General features: G+C 36.7%; 1 protein-coding gene across 2 annotated transcripts in view; it reads right to left on the reverse strand.

Moving 5' to 3' along the window:
- GAB1 (GRB2-associated binding protein 1) overlaps positions 1–19,805 on the reverse strand; it is a 174,706-nt gene that overhangs the window by 2,770 nt on the left and 152,131 nt on the right. The window contains exons 7-9 of one of the 2 annotated variants that reach the window (XM_006887011.1): positions 13,360–13,449; positions 11,720–11,813; positions 10,690–10,813 (exon numbers count right to left, since the gene is read on the reverse strand). In XM_006887011.1, coding sequence (XP_006887073.1) covers positions 10,690–10,813; positions 11,720–11,813; positions 13,360–13,449 — 308 coding nt within the window. The remainder of the gene's footprint in view (positions 1–10,689; positions 10,814–11,719; positions 11,814–13,359; positions 13,450–19,805) is intronic. The other variant, XM_006887012.1, reaches the window with a different exon arrangement.

Genomic DNA, 19,805 nt, shown 5'->3' on the forward strand with positions numbered 1-19,805 from the left:
TCCTCCAACTACACCTATGGCAGCAACATCTTTCTCTGGTAATAAGATCTATGCATGAACTAGAGACATGATGTGAGATGGGACTTTGGGGTAGGGAGAGCCAATACTAGAAAGACTGGAAAATTTGTTGGACAACTGAGGGTGGAAAGCCAATATTGGAAGGACTGAACACTTGGAAACAGGCCTAAAGCCTCGAGGCTGAGAGGCCTGTGTGCCCATTTAGGGAGCTGTCTTGAATCAACTTTATTTCATTTTTTTTAGTCTGGATTATAAACTTTTGATTTCCCCAATATGGTGCTGTGTGGACTATGAGCTATTGCATCAGATTTTGAACCCTGAAAAGCAGTGAGATTGGTGTTGGGACAAGTAGTAAAAGGTACAATAGCATAGGGGATATGTCTGACCTCATGGGAATTGGTTTTGTGGATTTTAAAAAATAATTATTTTTTAAAAAGAAAATTAATCTTTTAAGAATGGGTGAAATGAATATTTTAAAAAACAGATTCGAATTTTACTTAGAAAAAGCTTAGTTTCAAAAATCAAACTTGGTTTAAATTAAAATTGAGTCATCAATTAAGTTATGATAGTTCCACCAAACACTATTATATAATACATCTATATTCAATTACATTTTTAACCGTAAGATACAAGCTTTATAATTCTTACTGTAAAAATAAATTTAATAAGAACCTTTCATATTTCATTCAAAGGCTTCTCCATTGAATACAGTTTACATGCAGCTATGTAAAACAGAAGTTCTAAATAATGACTTCATTGGAAAAATCTATTTTCTTTCAACCATCTAGAATGTCTACCACTTAAATTTCCTCTTTTCTTAGCTTCATTGTTTCCTTACTAATAAGAAATGTACAATAGAAGGATTCTTCTATTAAAAAAGTTCAAGGAAGAAGGAAGATATCAGACAGTTATAAACTGCCAGAACAAATATGCTTGAGGAAGAAAATGGAAAAAAGAAACAGGCTAATAGGAACTTGAAGATCAAAGCCAAATAAAAATGAAAGTACACAAACTTGTTGTTGTTGTTATGTGCCGTTAAGTCGTTTGCGACTCATAGCAAACCTATGTACAACAGCCCTAAACTATGCTTTGTCCTGTGCCAATCACGCTGTCTCCGATACACCCATCCTGACTGCCCCAGTCACTGAATCAATCCACCTCATAGAGGGCCTTCCCCTCCTGCGCTGTCCCTCCACCCTACCAAGCATGATGACCCTCTCCAAGGACGGTCCCTCCTTACAACATGTCCAAAGTATGTTAGACAGAGCCTCAGAATCCTTGCCTTCAGGGAGCTGCCCAGTTTAACCCTTTCCAGGATGAATCTGTTTGTTTTCCTAGCAGTACCCTCGATACTCTTCTCTAGCACCACAGCTCAAAGGCATCGAGTCTCCTATCCTCCTTAGTCACTGTCCAACTCTGATGCATAACAAGTGATAGCAAAGACCATGGCCTGTATCAGACGCACCTTAGTCTTCAGAGAGACACCATTCCTCTTCAGTACTTTGGAGAGGTCCCTAACAGTAGACTTTTCCACTGCAATACGTCTTTTAATTTCCTGCCTACTGGTGCCGAGAGCGTTTACTGTGGAGCCAAGCAAACTAAAGCTGTGAACAATCTCAATCACTTCACCATCCATATCAATGCTGCCAATTAGTCCAGTGGTAAGAATCCAGAATCCAGTAAGAATATAGTACCAGAAGTCCAGGCTGGGTTTAGAAGGGGTCGTGGTACTAGGGATATTGTAGCTAATGTTAGATGGATCTTAGCTGAAAGCAGGGAATACCAGAGGAATGTCTATCTGTGTTTCATTGATTATGCAAAGGCATTTGACTGTGTGGATCGTAACAAACTGTGGCTGACTCTGAGAAGAATGGGAATCCCAGAACACTTGATCATGCTAATGAGAAACTTATATGTGGACCAAGAGGCAGTCATCAGAGCAAAGAAAGGTAACACTGCATGGTTCAAAATTGGGAAGGGTGTCTGCCAGGGATGTATTCTGTCTCCATACCTTTTCAATCAGAACAGATTATCCTGGACGCTGGGCTCTATGAGGAGGAGTGTGGTGTCAGGATTGGAGGAAGAGTCATCAACAATCTGCGTTATGCGGATGACACAACCCTGCTTGCTGAAACTGAGGAGGACCTGAAGCGCTTACTGCAGAGGGTCAAGGACTGCAGCCTTCAATATGGATTGAGGCTCAATGTCAAGAAGACAAAGATTCTCACCACTGGACACAAACTTATGAACTCATAAAACACCTCTACATTAATTTAAAGATAATTTTCTAAATGTGCAGCCTAGTGTACGTGTGTGTGTGTGTGTTTGGCCTAGGACATTTCTGCATATGTATTGTATGTGTTTCAAATATATACAAGGACATCGTAGAGCACATAGACGCGATAGTTCTAAAACTTAGTGAAAAACAAGAGTCTCTGGGCCTGGGGACTAAAGATCACAGTCCTGGAAAGCATACAAATCAATTAGCAAAACATAGCTTAAAAAGGAAATGTTCTCTCTAAACTGTCATGAAAACCTCAAATTTTTTTAAAATTTTTAATTTTTATTATTTTGTGTGTGTGTCCTGTCAAATCAGATCTGACTGGTACAGGAGGATATTATTCCTTCTCTGGCAGAGCATCTGGTGGATTCGAACAGTGTACCTCTAGGATTGAAAACCTCAATTTTTAAGAAGGAAAGAAAGAGAAAGAAAGAGAAAGAGAGAGAAGGAGAGAAAGAAGAAAGAGGAAGGAAGGAAGGAGGGAAGGAAGGAGCGAAGGAAGAGAGGTTTATTTCCTACAGTAGTGAGTAGCAACTGGAGTCTTACGAGACTGCAAGGGCCATCTAAGAGGCAACTATTGTCTTCACTGTGTTCAGAGCAAAAAGGAATAAAAAACAATGAAAATGTTCAAGGAAACAATTATTCAACAAGTTTAATGGACCATGGGAAGCGAACCAGTCTTCACTCCCTTGAGACCAGAAGAACTAGATGATATCCCAGTATTCAGAACATTACTGCCACATGTTCTGATAAGGATAACAACAGAAGGTCAAGGACAGGGTGGTGGTGGATGTAGAGCCAACCATTTCAAAAGAGCAGCCTTACTGGTCTGATTGAGACTGATGGAACTCTTCAGACTGTAGCCCTTCGACATCAGTCAAGCCTGGAAACGAACCACTTCCATTCAGGAGCACTTTGTAACCTAACAATCCATCGGCCTAGAAGCTGAATAATAGCACCAAGGAGACATGTACTCCTAAGGACTGTTGTCATTCATACAAAAATAAAACACAGTTTAGAAGGCTAGGAGGAACAACAAAGCAGGAAAGGGATCTCTGGGAAAATGTGTGACGACGGCTGTTTGACACACTTAAAAAAGCAAAACAGCAAAAAGATAAGGAAATAGGAATCAAACAGCTAGCAGCAGTTCCTCCTGAAACCCATTTCCTTACCTTTCTGCCTTTTAAAAAATTTTACAGTTTGCAAGGTAAACCTCCTTGGCTTCTGGTTATGGTTTTGTCCTCTTATAACATCTCTATCACACTATTAGTGCTCACATACTATCTCAGATACTTTGAAAGAAAACCATAATGAGGCAATGAGTTAATAAATTAATTTTGAAAAATGTAAATCTGGTTCTATTGGCTCATATATATCTTCTCTCTCTCTCTCCTCCATTAAAAAAAAAAAAGATTGTGCCAATTCCCTTTTCTGGTGGCAGGACTTTTGCCAGTCCATAAGGAAATCCTTTGTGAAGTAGAAAAAACATTGCTTTTCTTTGGAAAGTTACAGCTCTGTGAGTTTGACATACTTAGATTTCATACACTTTTATGTGGTAAACTATATGCTGAGCATTATCGTCCTATTTGGGAGAACAGATTTTGAAAACCAAATTCATCAATTATTGTGATCAAACAATAAAAAATCCCCCACACCAATGAAAATATACACAACAAAGAAAAATGTAATCAAATTTGGTGCTAAATCAGTACAAATTCCACTTAACTTCTCTCTCTTTGAGCTAATTTACAACAACTGCAGAGAAATTGAAACCACCAAGAATTTTTTTTTCTCTCCCAGCAACAACAGCAAAGTTCAAAAGGGCAGCAAACAATAAATGCTGGTGAGGTCGTGGCAAGATTAAAATTCTTTTTCACTGTTGGTGAGAATGGTACAACCATTATGGAATATAGTCTTGAGCTTTCTCAAAAAGTTGGAAATAGAAGTATCATTTGACCCGGCAACTCCACTACTGGGAATATACCCTCAAGAAACCAGAACCATTAGTCAAAAAGATGTATGCACATCTATAGTTATTTCTGTATGATTCACAAAAGCAAACAGATAGAAGCAACTTCAAGTGTCCATCAATAAACAAACATATAGAAAAACTATGATTTTTAAACAAATGTATAAAAAACTATGGTACATTTACACAATGGAATATCATACAGCACTGAGAAACAATGAACTCATAAAACATTACCTAACACAGAGGAGCCCAGAAGACACTTTGCTGAGGGAAATATCTCAGTCACAAAAAAACCAAGTATGGCACAACAATGCTGTTATAAAATAGGACTGACATGAGGGTATTGGGAGGAGAATAGAAAAAAGAATGGATAATGAACAGTGCATTGGAATAGCTGAGGGGAAGAACGATCTGAAAGAAATAGATGATTAAGCATTATACATATGACAACATTCTGGAACAAGAGGTGCACTGCTAAGTGGACTCGGGGAGAGAGAAGGGAATGAGAGGGAGGAAAATATGCAAAAACGAATGAATGAATATCCAACCTTTCTATAGAGTTCTGTTAAAAACACAATAAAAAAAATTTTCCCTGACTTTACATTTTTGTTCTCACATAAAATCATGTAGCCATGCACATATGTGTTTAATTAAAATTCTTTACTTAAATGAGCCAATAAAAGAGCTCACACTCTGCATTTCCCTGACTAGGAATGCTTAGATATATTCATTGTATTACCAAAGTTACAAAAAAGCAAGCCAAGTACATGTGAATGACATACTTAATGTTAAAAAATTATTCATCATTTATAAGAATTGGCAGTTAAAGTTGTCTGTATGTATAGTTCTTACCAGACTGAAATCTTTCATTTCTAAGTGTTGTTGAATTTTATGTCTGTAATGAAGTCTATCTGCTCTTGATCTGATCTCAACTGGAACAGCTTGTCTCTGTGTTCCAGCCTATAACTCAGTGTTTTCCCAAAACAGTTTAGAGAAACTCTAGGATCTTAGGAGTTGTTATGGTTCTGTGAGTTGAAAACAAAACAAAACAAAAACCTGCTAGTATTGGTTTAAGTTTTACATAATTTTTTAACATTACATAAATTTTTTACTAGGTTTTTGTTATTACTAAGTTACAAAGGTAAAACTTTGTCTCACTCACTGTGCCATGTCAGAGGAGCCAGTCTTTGGAAAAAGACATCATGTTGGGAAAAGCGGAGGGTCAGACAGAAAGATCCTCAACAAGATGGACTGACAGAGTAGATGGATCCTATCAAAGACGGTGAGGATGGTGCAAGCCAGCGCATGGTTCAGATCTGTTGTTCATAAGGTTACTACGAGTTGTAGTAACTTGATGACATCAAACAACAATAAAAACATGAAGTACCAACAGTTAAGTCTTTGGCAATGATTCCCCAGGATATAGATTTCAGGGGTCACATTAAAGGGTCACTGATGAAAGAAGGATTTCTGATCTTTGCACAAATGAATACACCATATTATCAATTCATAGTTCCACTTTTCAGTACTATACATACCATGTCTAGAAAATGTTCTAAATGACACTCTGTAGAACATTCACTGCATGTATAAATCAGATTTGATCAGATCCTGTCTCAACCTCTCTATGACTTTATCAATAAAATCACACATTGATTCTTGTTAATGTCTATGGTTCTCCATCAATACGTTGTTGTTGTTGTTTTTGTTATGTGCCTTCCAGTTACCTGTGACTCACAGGGCACTATATGTACAATAGCTCTAAACCCTTCCCTATCCTGAGCCAGTCTCATTGACTCCGACACATCTACCCTCATTACTCCAGTTAGTGTGTCAAGACATCTCATCTGGGGTCTTCCTCTCCTGCACTGTCCCTCCACTCTTCCAAGAATGATGTCCTTTTCCAAGGACCAGTCCTTCCTGGTCATGTGTCCAAAGTTTATGACATGGACCTTCAAAATTCTTTCCTCCAAGGAGAAACTTGGCTTCACCCTCTCCAGGACAGATCTGTTTGTTTTCTTGGTGCTCCATGGTATCTTCAATACTCATGTCCAGCTCTTTGATGCACAGCAAGTAGCTGTGAAGTGAAGACTGTGGCCTGGATCAGGCACACCTTAACAGGTACATCTTAGTCCCTAGATTGACACCATTACTCTTTAGCATTTTGGAAAGGTCCCTGACAGCAGACTTCCCCAATGCAATTAGTCTTTTGATTTCCTGACTGCTGGTGTTGACCGGTGCCAAGCAAGTTGAAATTAAATGATCTGTATATTGCAGATTGTTGATGAGTTTTCCTCCAATTCTGATACCACATTCCGCCTCATAAAATCTAGCTTCCTGAATGATCTGTTCTGTACACACATTGAAAAGATATGGAGACAAGACATCCCTGACACACTCCTTTCCTGATTTTGAATCATGCAGTGTTTCCTTGTTCTGTTCTGAGGACTGCTTTCTGGTACAAGTCTAGGTTTCACATGAGTACAATCAAGTATTCTGGGATTCTCATTGTATTCAATTTTAACCACAATTTGTTGTGATCTACACAAATGTCTTTGAATAGTCAATGAAACACAGACAGACCTTCCTCTGGTACTCTGCTTTCAGCCAAGATCCATCTGACATTAAACTTCCAAACTGAAACAATTTAGAAATAACTGCTATAACCACTTGATTATTTTCTAAAAAAGTATCATACTGGTTATCAAGAGTGCAACTGGCAGCACATGGAGATAAGAGTGTCACAGTAGGAAGTTTTAGTGTGCTTGGTTGTTGTTAGGTGCCATCGAGTATGACCCTTAGTGACCTTACGAACAACAGATCTGAACTGTGTCATATCCTGAGCCGCCTTTTTGAGAATCATGTCCCTCTTCAAGGGAAGAGCCCCTACTAGCAACATGCCCGAAGTATGTGAGGCATTATGTTTGCCTCCAAAGAGTACTCTGGCTGCACCATCTCCATCTGCATAATGCAGGTTATTGGTGAGTCTTCCTCTGATCTTGATGCTGTATTATGCTTCATAGAGTCAAGCTTTTAGAAAAATTTTCTCAGCAGATTGACTGTATTTTCACCTGACTTATTTTTGCTTATTTCTAACACCTGATACCTAAGTACTTCAGAAATGCATCAAACTATGGTTATTTTGGATGCCTCATACTGGGCACTCAAGAGTGCTGGTGGCACACGGGTTAAGCTTTTGGCTGCTAATCTTAAAGCCAGTGTTTCAAATAATTTTTGGCTTCAGGGGAAAAAAGATTCATCAGTCTGTACCTATAAATATTACAGTTTCAGAGACTCTCGGAGATTCTTTGACTCTGTCATGCAGGGTTGATGTGAACTTGAACAGACACTACACAAAAAGAAGCATTTCTCTGGTTTTTTTGAGGGTAAAAATTATCTTTTTATCTCTTGATTTTCTAGTTGTCATGTTTTTGCCTTTTAGCTTTTTCCCTACAATAAACACTTACAGGTAATTTTTTTGTTGTTGTTGTTTTTACATGTTCTTTTTAAGGTTTTCCTGGGATTCACTATTTTTGAGAAAAGGATATGTTTTTAGTATCTCAAAGTACTATGATAAATTTAGTAAGAAAAAAGTTCATTCAATTAAAAACTTGTGACAGGATCTTCTCTGACATAACATTTAGGATTTACACAGACTCTGAGTCGAGTTCATTTATTATTATGAAGGGGAAAAGTTAATAAACCATCAAAAGCAAAAATTAAGTTAATAAAAATGGCCCTGTCTTGGAAAATTAATGCCATCATTATTGATAATAGTAGATTTTATTTTAATTCACTGACGCATATTTTAAATTACATTATTCTAGCTTTTCTTATCACTTAATTATGTTCCCTGACAATTAATAGTTGTGAGAAACCTGTATTTACTATATTTGCTTAGAGTCTGTGAAAGATAAAAATGGAATTCATTAATAGAATTGGGTATTATATCTTGACTAAGCAAAGAGAATTGGTTTTAAAAACAAAAATCCCACCCAAAACCATGCATTCTAAATTTTGATGGTAGGTATTTGTTTATCCTGATAAATATTACCTGCTTGTCTTCCCTGCTCTTCCTTCTTCCATGCGTCTGAGATTTGTAAAGCTCTGTTTACTGTCTTTCAGAAAAAAAGGCTGTATGTCATGTTGGTCTGCTAACCCAAAGGTCAATAGTTTGACTCCACTAGGTGCTCTAAGTGTGAAAGACAGGTTGTCTCCCTCCATAAGTATGTACAGACTCAGAAACCCTGTGATGAGTTGCTATGAGTCAGAATTATCATGACGGCAGTAGGTCTGGCTTTGGATTTTGGTTTGTGTCTAAGTATGGTCATGAAGACCAAGTTCTGAACAATGGTGAATCTAACCCTATTTCTGGGAATCTTATCTATGCAGCAGTTACATGATCCTCATTGCTATTGTTTCTCACTTTCCCTCCTTTCCTGTGGCTTGGAATGTGAACTGGCTGGCTGGAGAGGCTTTCTGTTCTATGTGAGTCGTTCCCAGGGGATGACCTACTAGAGAGCTGGAAGAACCCAGAATCTCTGAGGATTCTACATCAGAGCTGACATAACAGCCCTAGGAAGACTGGACTTTCATGATGAGAAGGAAAGAGCCTTCTGTCTCAAGTCACTGTTATTGATTTCTGCTACTCACAGGTGAACTAACTGATAAACTTATCTGCTGAAAGACTGAAAGACAAATAGGACAAGCATTAGAGCTGATTTAAGGAAAAAGAGAATTATATCAAAACTAGTTTGTATTATTAAACATCTAAAATATTTTCTGGCAACTACTTTATTTCCAAGAAGATAATATTTCCTACTTTTACTAAAATACTCCTGTCTTGTAGCAGTTCAGCCAACCTGAAACAATTATTAAAGAAGAATACATCTTCTTTAATTGTTAAGCCTCTTCTAAGGGTATACTGTGGGAGGATCACCCAAAGATTTTACACTTATAAGACTATTAACACAGATTCTTGGTTGCGACATAGTCCTGAAGTGATGCATTATAAAAAGCTTGCAGACTAGTATTTTTTTCCTTAAATTTGAATAGAATCAATATTTGTTAATATATGTAAAGGCTGAATGGGAAACCAATTTGCTATGTAAACATTTACTCAAATCACAATTAAAAAAAAGCTATATGCTAAGTGCTAAACTCATTTCCATTAAAACAGTATCATAGAGTATTTTCTTTACTGAAAATATGTCTTAAAAGAAATAGAAACTTCACCAAAGAAGATATTCAGATGGCCAACAAGCACATGAAGAAATGTTCAAAATCCCTAGCTCTAAGAGAGATGCAAATCAAAACAACTATAAGATATCATCTCAACCCAGGAAGAATAGCATAATTTAACAGAGAAGCAAACAATAAATGCTGGTGAGTTTGGGGAGAAACTGGAACCCTTATTCACCGTTGGTGGAAGTGTAAAATGGTGCAACAACTATGAAAGGCTGTATGGCGCTTTCTCAAAAAGTTGCAAATAGAAATACCATTTGACTGAGCAATTCCTCTACTGGGAATATACCCTAAAGAAACCATAACCATCACCCTGGCAGATATATGCACACCCATGTTTACTGCGGCTTTGTTCACAATAGCAAAGAATTGGAAACAACCTAAGTGCCCATCAACAAACGAATGGATAGAGAAGCTGTGGTATAGTCACACAATGTAATACTACGCTACATTGAAAAACAAGGAACTCATGCATTATTATTCAAAATGAGTGACCCTGGAGGACATTAAGCTGAGTGAAATACCTCAGTCACAAAAGGACAAATACTGCATAGTGCCACTGTTGTAGAACAGAACTGACATCAGGGTTGGGGTGAGACTGAGAAGAACTGGATAAATTATGTATACTGCATTGAAACAGATGAGGGAGAGAAGAGTTTAAAAGGGATATATGATTGAGTATTATGGTTATGACAAGAGTCCAGAATGAAGGTCACATAGTGGAGTATACTGGGGGGAGGATTATATGAAAGAATTTTTGAAAGAATTAAGGAAATAATTTTTCTTTGACTTTTCAAAGAGAAGAGTGAACTGGGGGGAGGGGTGGGCAGGGAGAAAAATGCAACAATGAATGAATGAATGGAAATCCAAAATCTCTGTAAACATTCATTAAAATTAATAAAACTAAGATAAAAATAAAAAATAAACAAAAAAAGAGAAACAGAAGTAGAAACATATGACATTTAAACAATTCACATCTAGTTTATAGACAGATGTTATACTTTGACCTTTTAGTGGTTTTAGACATGTTTAAAAAATAATTTTTAAAAGTTTTATCCCTTTCCCCTTAAATACATAATTAAAGGGCAAAACTTCTATATTGGAAGTCTGGATCTAGCGTAAGTGATTTAAAAAGGCTGCTCAGAGGGGAAGAAGGGAAGGAGATTTTACATACCGAGTCTTCACTGGACAGGTTTGGGTTCATGGGAACATAATTCTCTTCGCTGTCATGCGAGTCACTGCTTGAAGTTGTGCTATGCACAGAATCAGGTCGGGGGGACAAAGGGAATCTAGAGGAGCTAATTATCAGAAATTATCATTACAAACACAGACCTTGAGAAAAATGTCTAAAAAGCTTCCAAAATAAAAATACAAAGAACAGTTAACATTATTTCAGAAGTACTCATTTACATTCATTTATTATTCATATAGATTGTAAGACAACTTGTTGTGCATATGGAAACGGACAACTGAGAGTTATAGCTATATTACAAACTATATCCTTAACATCAGATCATCTTGTCTAAAACAAACAAATATATTACTAGCAACTTGGGGATAAGTAAACGTTACATATAAGAGTAGATTTGAGAATTCTAATTTTTTAAAAACCTAGTTAGATATATACATAAACTATGAACAATATTCACACACATTCAACATAGATCTGCAACTTCATATATAATTTTAATTTCTCTCTATATTTAAATAAATGTATAAAAAATAATTTTGGGTTTAAAATTTTTCATTTATCATCCCTCCCTACAAAACATAAAATAAATCACTATTATTTTCTAGACTGGTAGTTTTCAAAAATTTTTGGTCTTACGAACCCTTTCCTTTTCAGAAAATGACTGAGAGATAAGAAACTCATGATTATATAAGCTACATAACTATACTGGAAATTAAAGTAACAGTTTGTGAAACAGAAAAATACACAAGCATACATTCTATTAGCTGTCATAGTGAAGATGTCATCAAGTGCTATGTAGTGTCTGGATTACTCTACATTTGCAAGAGAATCAGTGGTAAATGCAAATAACTTCCTCCTGTCTTAATGAAAATATTTTTTACTTTAGAGAGGTTTAAAAAGCAAGGCTCCTCAGATAATTCTTTGAAAACCACTATTCTAGATATTTTGCATGGGAACAAAAGATTCTAGAAGTTCAAGTTTTTAAAACTCTACATATTAAATGTAAACTTACTCTCGAGCAAAACTTCTAGTGATGGGAGATCGAACTGGAGCTTGTAATTCTTCCCATTCTGATAAAGGTTTGATGTCTAAAGGTGCTGGCTTGGCTGTTGGAAGATGGACACAGAGAAATTTTAGTGTACAAAACTTTGGGAAACAAAGGCTTTTTTCTTTATGCATTTCTGCATATGTTCTATAGGCCGTTATACCTAATATTCAGCTAGTTCAGGGACCTCATTTCAAAGGTGAGATGAGTTCACCATGTTTTGACCAAGGTTGCACAGTTAAATAACACTACTGGCAAATAATGATTCATAATCGCTGACTCCAAGTCTAAAGCTCTAAAGCAACATGGTATTTCTTTTTTAACACGGTATTTCTTAATTTAAATAAACATCTTATGGCTATGAATGAAATGAGAACAATGAATAATGGGAAATAGTTCCTTTACATTTGCTTGACCTCTCATTATTTATGACTTAATTTTCCACTAATTTAATTTTAAAACATGGAGATTTAATCTTAGCATGTAAAAACATTTCTATTCTTCAAAACTGAAATTGTGCAGTAAAAACAAAGGCAAAATGAAAAAATCAGCAATCAAATATTTGAAAATAATTTATTCCCTGTAAAGAAATAAACAATAAATAATAATTTGTATATTTAGACTCAAACTCTGCTCTTAGAAATTGAAACAATTACCTTAAAATTTAGCTTAATTTATCCAATAAAAGTGAGTATTTTTATTGGCTGCAAAGCAGATAATCATCACACTACTATGTATTGGAATTTTTAGTCCTCTTCTGACAGTCATGACTGAAATATTTTTCAGAAAACTACAAAGTGAGCAAAAGAATTCCCATCTGCTCAGTTTAAGTACATTTTTAAAAGATCATGTAAACATGTTAGGAAAACGTTTCGGTTGTCTTTTAACCCATCATTGTAAAAAAACTTTTTATTTTTTCAGGTTCCTTTCTAATCTTTATCCATGTAAATAAATTTTAATCAACTATTGTAATTACCACCAAACTATAAAATAGCTGGTCATTTTTATAGGGCTCACAGATGCATTAAGACTTAGAACTAAGATTTCTGTCAACTAAAAAAAAAAATTCAGTGAGATTTTCTGAAAACCAAACATACGTAAGGTTAGCTATGTATCAAACAGTGATGAATAAAAGCTTTTTTAAGTTTTAAATTTTTTAAACATAAAAGCTAATACTAGTTTAATGTAAAATTCTAAGTAATGACATAAAATAACTAGTTCATGGGAAAGGCAGTATATTCTGTTTTGACCTAGAATACAAATACTATATATAAAAGATAAAGACAGAAGAAAACAGGATATTACAGTTGACAAATTTAAAGAAGATATATTGATGTTTAAAAATATAAAGGAATAAAAAATATAAAGGAATAATGCAAAAGGACAAGACAATATGATGTATCAATGAATTTTTAACATGCTATTGTTAATTACATTATAAGGAAACACATTGTGTATTATGCAAGCGTTTATATTAGAAATAACATGCTGAGAAGCTTTATTTATAACATCAGGACTATTCTTCTCTATTAAATTTTAAGAAATAAATTTCTTAAGAAAAAAATAATCCCAATCTCCCATACAGCATGCGGTGCTAAAGTACATACCCTTTCTTCTTGTAGGAAAGTCACCTATGGTTTGTGAATCAGTTCGCTCTAAACCATGGGGTTTGGGTCTTAAAATTTTAGGACTTTGACCTAATTGGTAAAAAGAAGACTCTCTTAATATAATGTCATTTTTTAATTGGAAAAAAAATGGGTTCTGTAGAAAAGCAACAGAGCCCTGTGCAGAAATATTACATCTCAAAAGCATAAACGAAGGTTTGTGAAGAATTTTTCAAACTTCCTATATACCAATCATGCTTAGCACAATGGAAAAGAGGGTGCTGCATGCAATAATGTAATAAGCAATGTGTTATAAAAGGTTAGAGAGGTTAGGGTTAGTTGTTACATTTATTTAGAAAGAGGAAGAAAAACATGTGCCATGTTAGCTTTTCTAACATGTCTTAAAAAAGAAATTCAAATAATATAAAAATCCTCCTGCTAGATCTTCATTATGGCATTTTTTTGAAGTTTAGTGTCTCACATGAAAGCAATAAAGTCCAATTTCCTTGTAACATTACTTTCCTAACGTGGTAGATGAAGAAGATATTGAGGTTGTTTACAATTTCATCTTGCTAGGATCCACAATCATACTTGGCACCAGCAGTCAGAAAATCACCTAGAGAGTCAGCTGTCAGGAACCTGTCCAAAGTGCTGAAGAGCAGTGATGTCAATCTAGAGACTAGGGTATACCTGATTCAGGCCATGGTCTCCCAAATTACTTGCTATGCATTGGCGAGCTGGACAATGACTAAGGATTATAGAAGAATTGATGCCTTTGAGTTGTGGTGCTGGAGAAGAGGACTGAACTGCCAAGAGAAGAAACAGGTCTGTCCTGGAAAGAGCGAAATCAGGTTGCTCCTAAAGACAAGGATTTTGAAACTCTTGTTTCACATAATTTGGGTATGCTGGCAGGAGGGATCAGTCTCTGAAGGACGCATGCTTAGAAGGAAGGGTGGAGAGTCGGCACAGGACAGGAGATAGACTGACACAGTGAGTGTGGCAATGGGGGCAGGTTTGTCAGAGCCAGTGAGATTGGCTCAGGAGAGGACAGAATTTAGAGGTATTGTTCAGAGGGTTGCTATGAGTCATAGTCAACTTGACAGCACATAACAACAACAACAATCATCTAGCAGAGGTGTCTGTCTCACTACTGATGAGTAATAAGAACAAAACGTGGAAACACAATAGTCATTAATTTAAGACCAACATCAGCATAAACTTGTTTCCAGTGGACACTCATCTTGCAAGGATTAGATGTCTAGGTTCTGACACTGCTACTTACTTAACTTCAGGTTAAGTATTTTAAAATCATGAATTCAGCTGCTATCTTTTCACATTCATCTCATCTCTGCCACACACACAAGTAATGCTGCAAAGTCCAGTGAAAAGGTCTGAGCTGACAAGCAGTAGTTGGCCTCACACCTTTTCCTATTAGGAGTCAATGCCTGAGCAGTACTCTCCCATGAACTAGTAACTGGCCTAGTGGTAAAAAGCTGCCCTGTAATCTCAAAGGCATGCAGTTAAACTTCACTAGCCGCTACTCTATGGGAGAAGGATGGGCAATCTCCTCTGGCACGATTAACTGTTTCTGAAAACCTGCTAGAGGGTCATCTGTGAGTCAGTTCTGACTTGATGACCACCATTATCACCACCATAGCACCTTACCTAGCAATTCATAAGTTTCAAAAATATGGTTTTCACCCCCCCTGAGGTTATGAAAAAGGGAAAATTCTCTACCAATTTTCTAAGCTGGAAAACTGAAAACATTTTCATTAAAAATTGATGCAGTTCTAGTAAACTTTGGAGCTTTACGTCTAGGACAATGCCTGTCCAATAGACAACCCTGGCAGAGCACACTGGCTGTGAAACAAAGGCAGTCAGCTTCCCACATCACTCAAAATAGTGTACAACCCTTCTAAAATGGTGTAGAGGGTAGTTTTACTATGAAATAATTAGATTTTAGAGCTTAAAGATCCTTAAGGATCAAATCCTCATTTTTTGGAGGAGTGAGCTTCAGAAAAACAAAAAACGCGACATAACTTGCTCAGGGCATGGCCTTCCTCAGCCGCCGAGCTTCCTCTAGCCTCCCACTTGCTGTTTCCTCTGCCTCTCAAGCCCCATAGTGAAGGAGGATTTCTTACTTGATATTTAGAGTTGGAATGTTTGTCTATAGTTAGTTTACAACCCCCAGTTCTTGCAGTTTTGAGATCGAATAGCATCCTCTGCTAAAGTCACAAGCTAATACACTCCAAAAGAAATGTACTTGATACACTCCATGTTTCAATCTGGTATACATACAATGGGTTGCTCAGAGCTATAGTTGACCCAACAGCACCCATTAACATAACTCTAATTACCTGATGTGGTTTAGGGGACTGTATCAAGGTGAAAGCCATAAATGGTTGTTAGCCAATTATCAAGTATTTTCTGAAATGCATTTAGTTTGCTGGTATTTATCCAATGTGTCCTCACTCCCACTCTTTTTCACAAAGATCCGCTTTCACAAGCTCTTTAGCAATTTCCTCCTAAATTTTCACTGTGATGTATCTCCCATTGGTCTTTTTTTTTTTTAAGTTTCTCAACTTTGAAGGCCCTCAGAATTTTATCTGTATTTGTTGTTAAAGAATTCAGGTTACATGACTGCTAAATCTATCTACTTATGGTTTCTTATTTTTCCTCTAGTTCTATAGTTACTGTTTTCTGACAGATAACCTTCAATTAGCTTTCCTTCAAACAAATGACATTTTTTACTTTCCACAGCCTCAGCACCAGCTCCTGGATCTTTAGGCACAAAACCTTAGGGTGGACTAATAGTTCTCTGATCTACTGTATCTGGGCTTCAAATATTAATGATGTGTCAAGGTGGCAACAAAAGAAGCTTTGAAAATAAGCAATAAAATGGAAAGATCAGATCAAAGTCATTAAGAAGGAAATGGGAGTGATCTAGTAAGAAGAACAATGTATATGAACTTTGTAAGCAAACCAGTATAAAATAAAAGAATTATTTTAAAGAATAAAACAAAAAAATCCCCCATCGATTTTAAAAAAAGTAAGATTGTAAATGAAGGCTACTAAACTATCAAAATGACGGGAGGCTTATGAAAAACAACAAAGAAGGCTCTTTTAAGACCTATGCTCTGAGGAAGAAAACCTGTACAAGAACAAAAAGAAATCACGAAAACTTGACTATAAGATTACTTTTTTCTTGGTTATGAAAAACAACTGAGAGAAACTTAACTCCTATTTTACTTTAGTCTACCTTTCTAGGAGAAAGATCTGAAAACATAAAGAACAGAAGAAATAATGATTGGCAATTAAGGGCGCCAACTGGTACCAGGTGATTTTTAATTTCTATTCGATGAAATATAGTTCACTATATATTATGTATATTACAGACATAAACAAAGAATTCCTATTGGTAATTTGACTGGGATAATTGGGATGGGAGTGTCGGAGACAGTGTGTTTGGCACAGGACAGAGCGGAGTTTAGGGCTGTTGTACATAGGGTCGCTATGAGTCGCAGGTGACTCAATGGCACATAACAACATAACAACAACAATTTGGAAAAGACATGGGGAAATATGCAAAGTGATCAAATGGTACAGATGTATTTGCTTTTAATGTCAAATTCTTCCTGTGAACTGTTCTCTGCTCCAGCTAGACTATCCTTTTAGTGTTTTCCAAGCACAACTTTTTTTTTTCCCCAAGCACAACTTTTTAAGAAATCTAGTGGTACTATCTTAACTGCTTGGTTGCTAAGTGAAAGGCTGGCATTCTGAACCCTCAAACTGCTCAGGAGATGAAAAGAACTATGGATCTGCTCCTGTAAAGATTTACATCTTTATGGGACAGTTCTACTCTGTCACATGGGGTTGCTATGAGTCAGAATTGACTTAACAGTAAACAACAACATCCCTTACGCCCTCTTATACTTCATTACTACTAATCTATCATTTTCTCACTAACAAGCATCCATAAATTGTATACAAAGTTCAAACTGGAATACATTCTCTACAACTTTCTTGAGGAATACCACTACCCTTAGTCATGGCTGTTGTTAGATGTCACCAAGCTGACTCTAACTCATCACCACCTTACGAACAACAGATTTGAACCTTGTCCTATCAGGATCCTTATGATCCCTGTCATGCTCAAGCCCTCTGTAGTAGTCACTGCACCAATCCATCTTGTTGAAGGCCGTTCTCTCTACTCAATTCTCCATCTTCCCCAGCACAATGTCTCTAAGGACTGGTTCCTCCTAAAAACATGCCCAAAGTGAGTCAAGATGAAGTTTCACCATCCTTGCCTCTAAGGAGAACTCTGGTTGCACTTCCTTGAAGGCAGATTTCTTGATAATTTGGTAGTCCACTGTATATTCAATACTCTTTGCCAACACCACAACTCAAAGGCATGGATTCTTTTGTCACACTTACTCACTGTCTAATTTTCAGATGCATAAGAAGCAAATGAGGAAACAATAGTTTGAATCAGGCACACCTTAGTCTTAAATTTGATATCTTTGCTTGCTAGCCTTTTGGAGAGTTCTTTTACAGCAGATTTCCCCAATACAACATGTCTTTTTATCTCTTATTATCAATTTAATCCTTATAATAACATTGTGATAGGGGCAAACTCCCCAGATTTTAATAGTTTTACCAAAGAGGCACCTGGATCATAGAAAGGGAATTTGCCCAAAATCATACCAATAAAAACAGGCTGAAGATTCATGATCTCTTCGCATATCCTTATTGCAATCTGAAATCCTTATTCTTAGCCTTTCTATACAGTAAGTCTTCTCAGTCAAGTTTAAGTACTTCAATCTGGTAAGTAAGCATCTTTTACCTTCTTTTATTTAGTACAATGATAGAGAAAACTTTCAAGATATATGGCAAGACTTAAAAAAAACTCTACTGAATTCTATGTTGCTACTAGGTGCTGCTATATCAACTTAGACACATAGTGACCCTGTTGTCGTCATGTGCTGTCGAGTCGCCTGGGACTCACAGCGACCCTATGTGCAACAGCCCTTAACCTATAACTACTCTATCCTGTGCCAATCATATTGTTTCTAACACAACAACCCCCATTACTCTAGTCCTATAAACAAATAAATTTGAAACTTGTCCCATCCTCAAGATCTCTGAAATGATTGATATGTACAATTACCACATTCAGATATCATGTTGTTGTTATGTGCTGTCGAGTAGCTTGCGACTCATATGTACAACAGCCCTAAACTCTGCTCTGTCCTATGCCAATTGCACTGTCTCCGATACACCCATCCTGATTGCCCCAGTCACTGAATCAATCCACCTCATAGAGGGTCTTCCCCTCCTGTGCTGTCCCTCCACCCTACCAAGCATGATGTCCCTCTCCACGAACCTGTCCCTCCTTACGACATGTCCAAAGTATGTCAGACGAAGCCCCAGAATCCTTGCCTCCAAGGAGTAGCTTGGTTTAACCCTCTCCAGGATGAATCTGTTTTTCTTAGCAGTCCATGGTATATTCAATACTCTTCTCCAGCACCACAGGTCAAAGGCATCAATTCCCCTTCTATTATTATTACTGTAGAGTAAGCAATTTTCAAATAAGCCATATGATCTAGTGAGATATGTTGCTATGTGGCAGGTCACCTGAAACTCATAGTGTCCCTATGTACAGCTACCTCCATTAACTGAGATAAAAGTATAGGTGTATGATGTTGTTATGGGATACCATTTGGTTGGTTTTGATTCATGGTAACTCTCTGTACAAAAGAACAAAACATTACTTGTCCTGTGTTTCTTTCTTGAGTTCTTTGCTGCAGACACTGTATTAATCCTTCTCAATGAGGATCTTTCTCTCTTTTTCATATCCTCTACTTTACCAAGCATAATGTTCCTTCTGACAATCTGTCCAAAGCAGATAACATATCCATTTGCTGCTACTTCTTTTTTTTTTTTTTGTGAGAAAAATTTGTATTTAGAATAAGCCAGCTGGACTCAGTTTAGATTATCCCAATTTTGTTGTTATCATCCAAAGCATCATAGTCAAGAGCAAGTTGAACATAGGCCTTCTTCTCTCCATCAGGCCTAATCAAGGTATTGAACTTGGCCACATCAATGTCACAGAGCTTCTTTACAGCTTGTCTGACTTGGTGCTTGTTGGCCTTGACATCCACAATGAACGCAAGTGTGTTGTTATCGTCTATCTTCTTCATGGCACATTCAGTGGTCAGGGGAAACTTGATGATTGCAAAGTGGTCAAGCTTCTTTCTCCTGGGGGTGCTTTTTCAAGGGTATCTGGACTGCTTCTGGAGTCTCAGTATCTTAGGCTGCCAAAAGGTGGGTGATGTGAAATCCTTTTTTTTTTTTTGTGGATGCCCTTCAGGACTGCTTTCTTGGCTATTAACACCTTTGCTTTGGTTTTTATTTGGGAAAGGCAGAAGTTTCCTTCTTCATTTTTGACA

Source organism: Elephantulus edwardii, unplaced genomic scaffold (genome assembly GCF_000299155.1).
Source record: "Elephantulus edwardii isolate Elephantulus edwardi_28Jun2011 unplaced genomic scaffold, EleEdw1.0 scaffold00053, whole genome shotgun sequence".
NCBI lineage: Eukaryota > Metazoa > Chordata > Mammalia > Macroscelidea > Macroscelididae > Elephantulus > Elephantulus edwardii.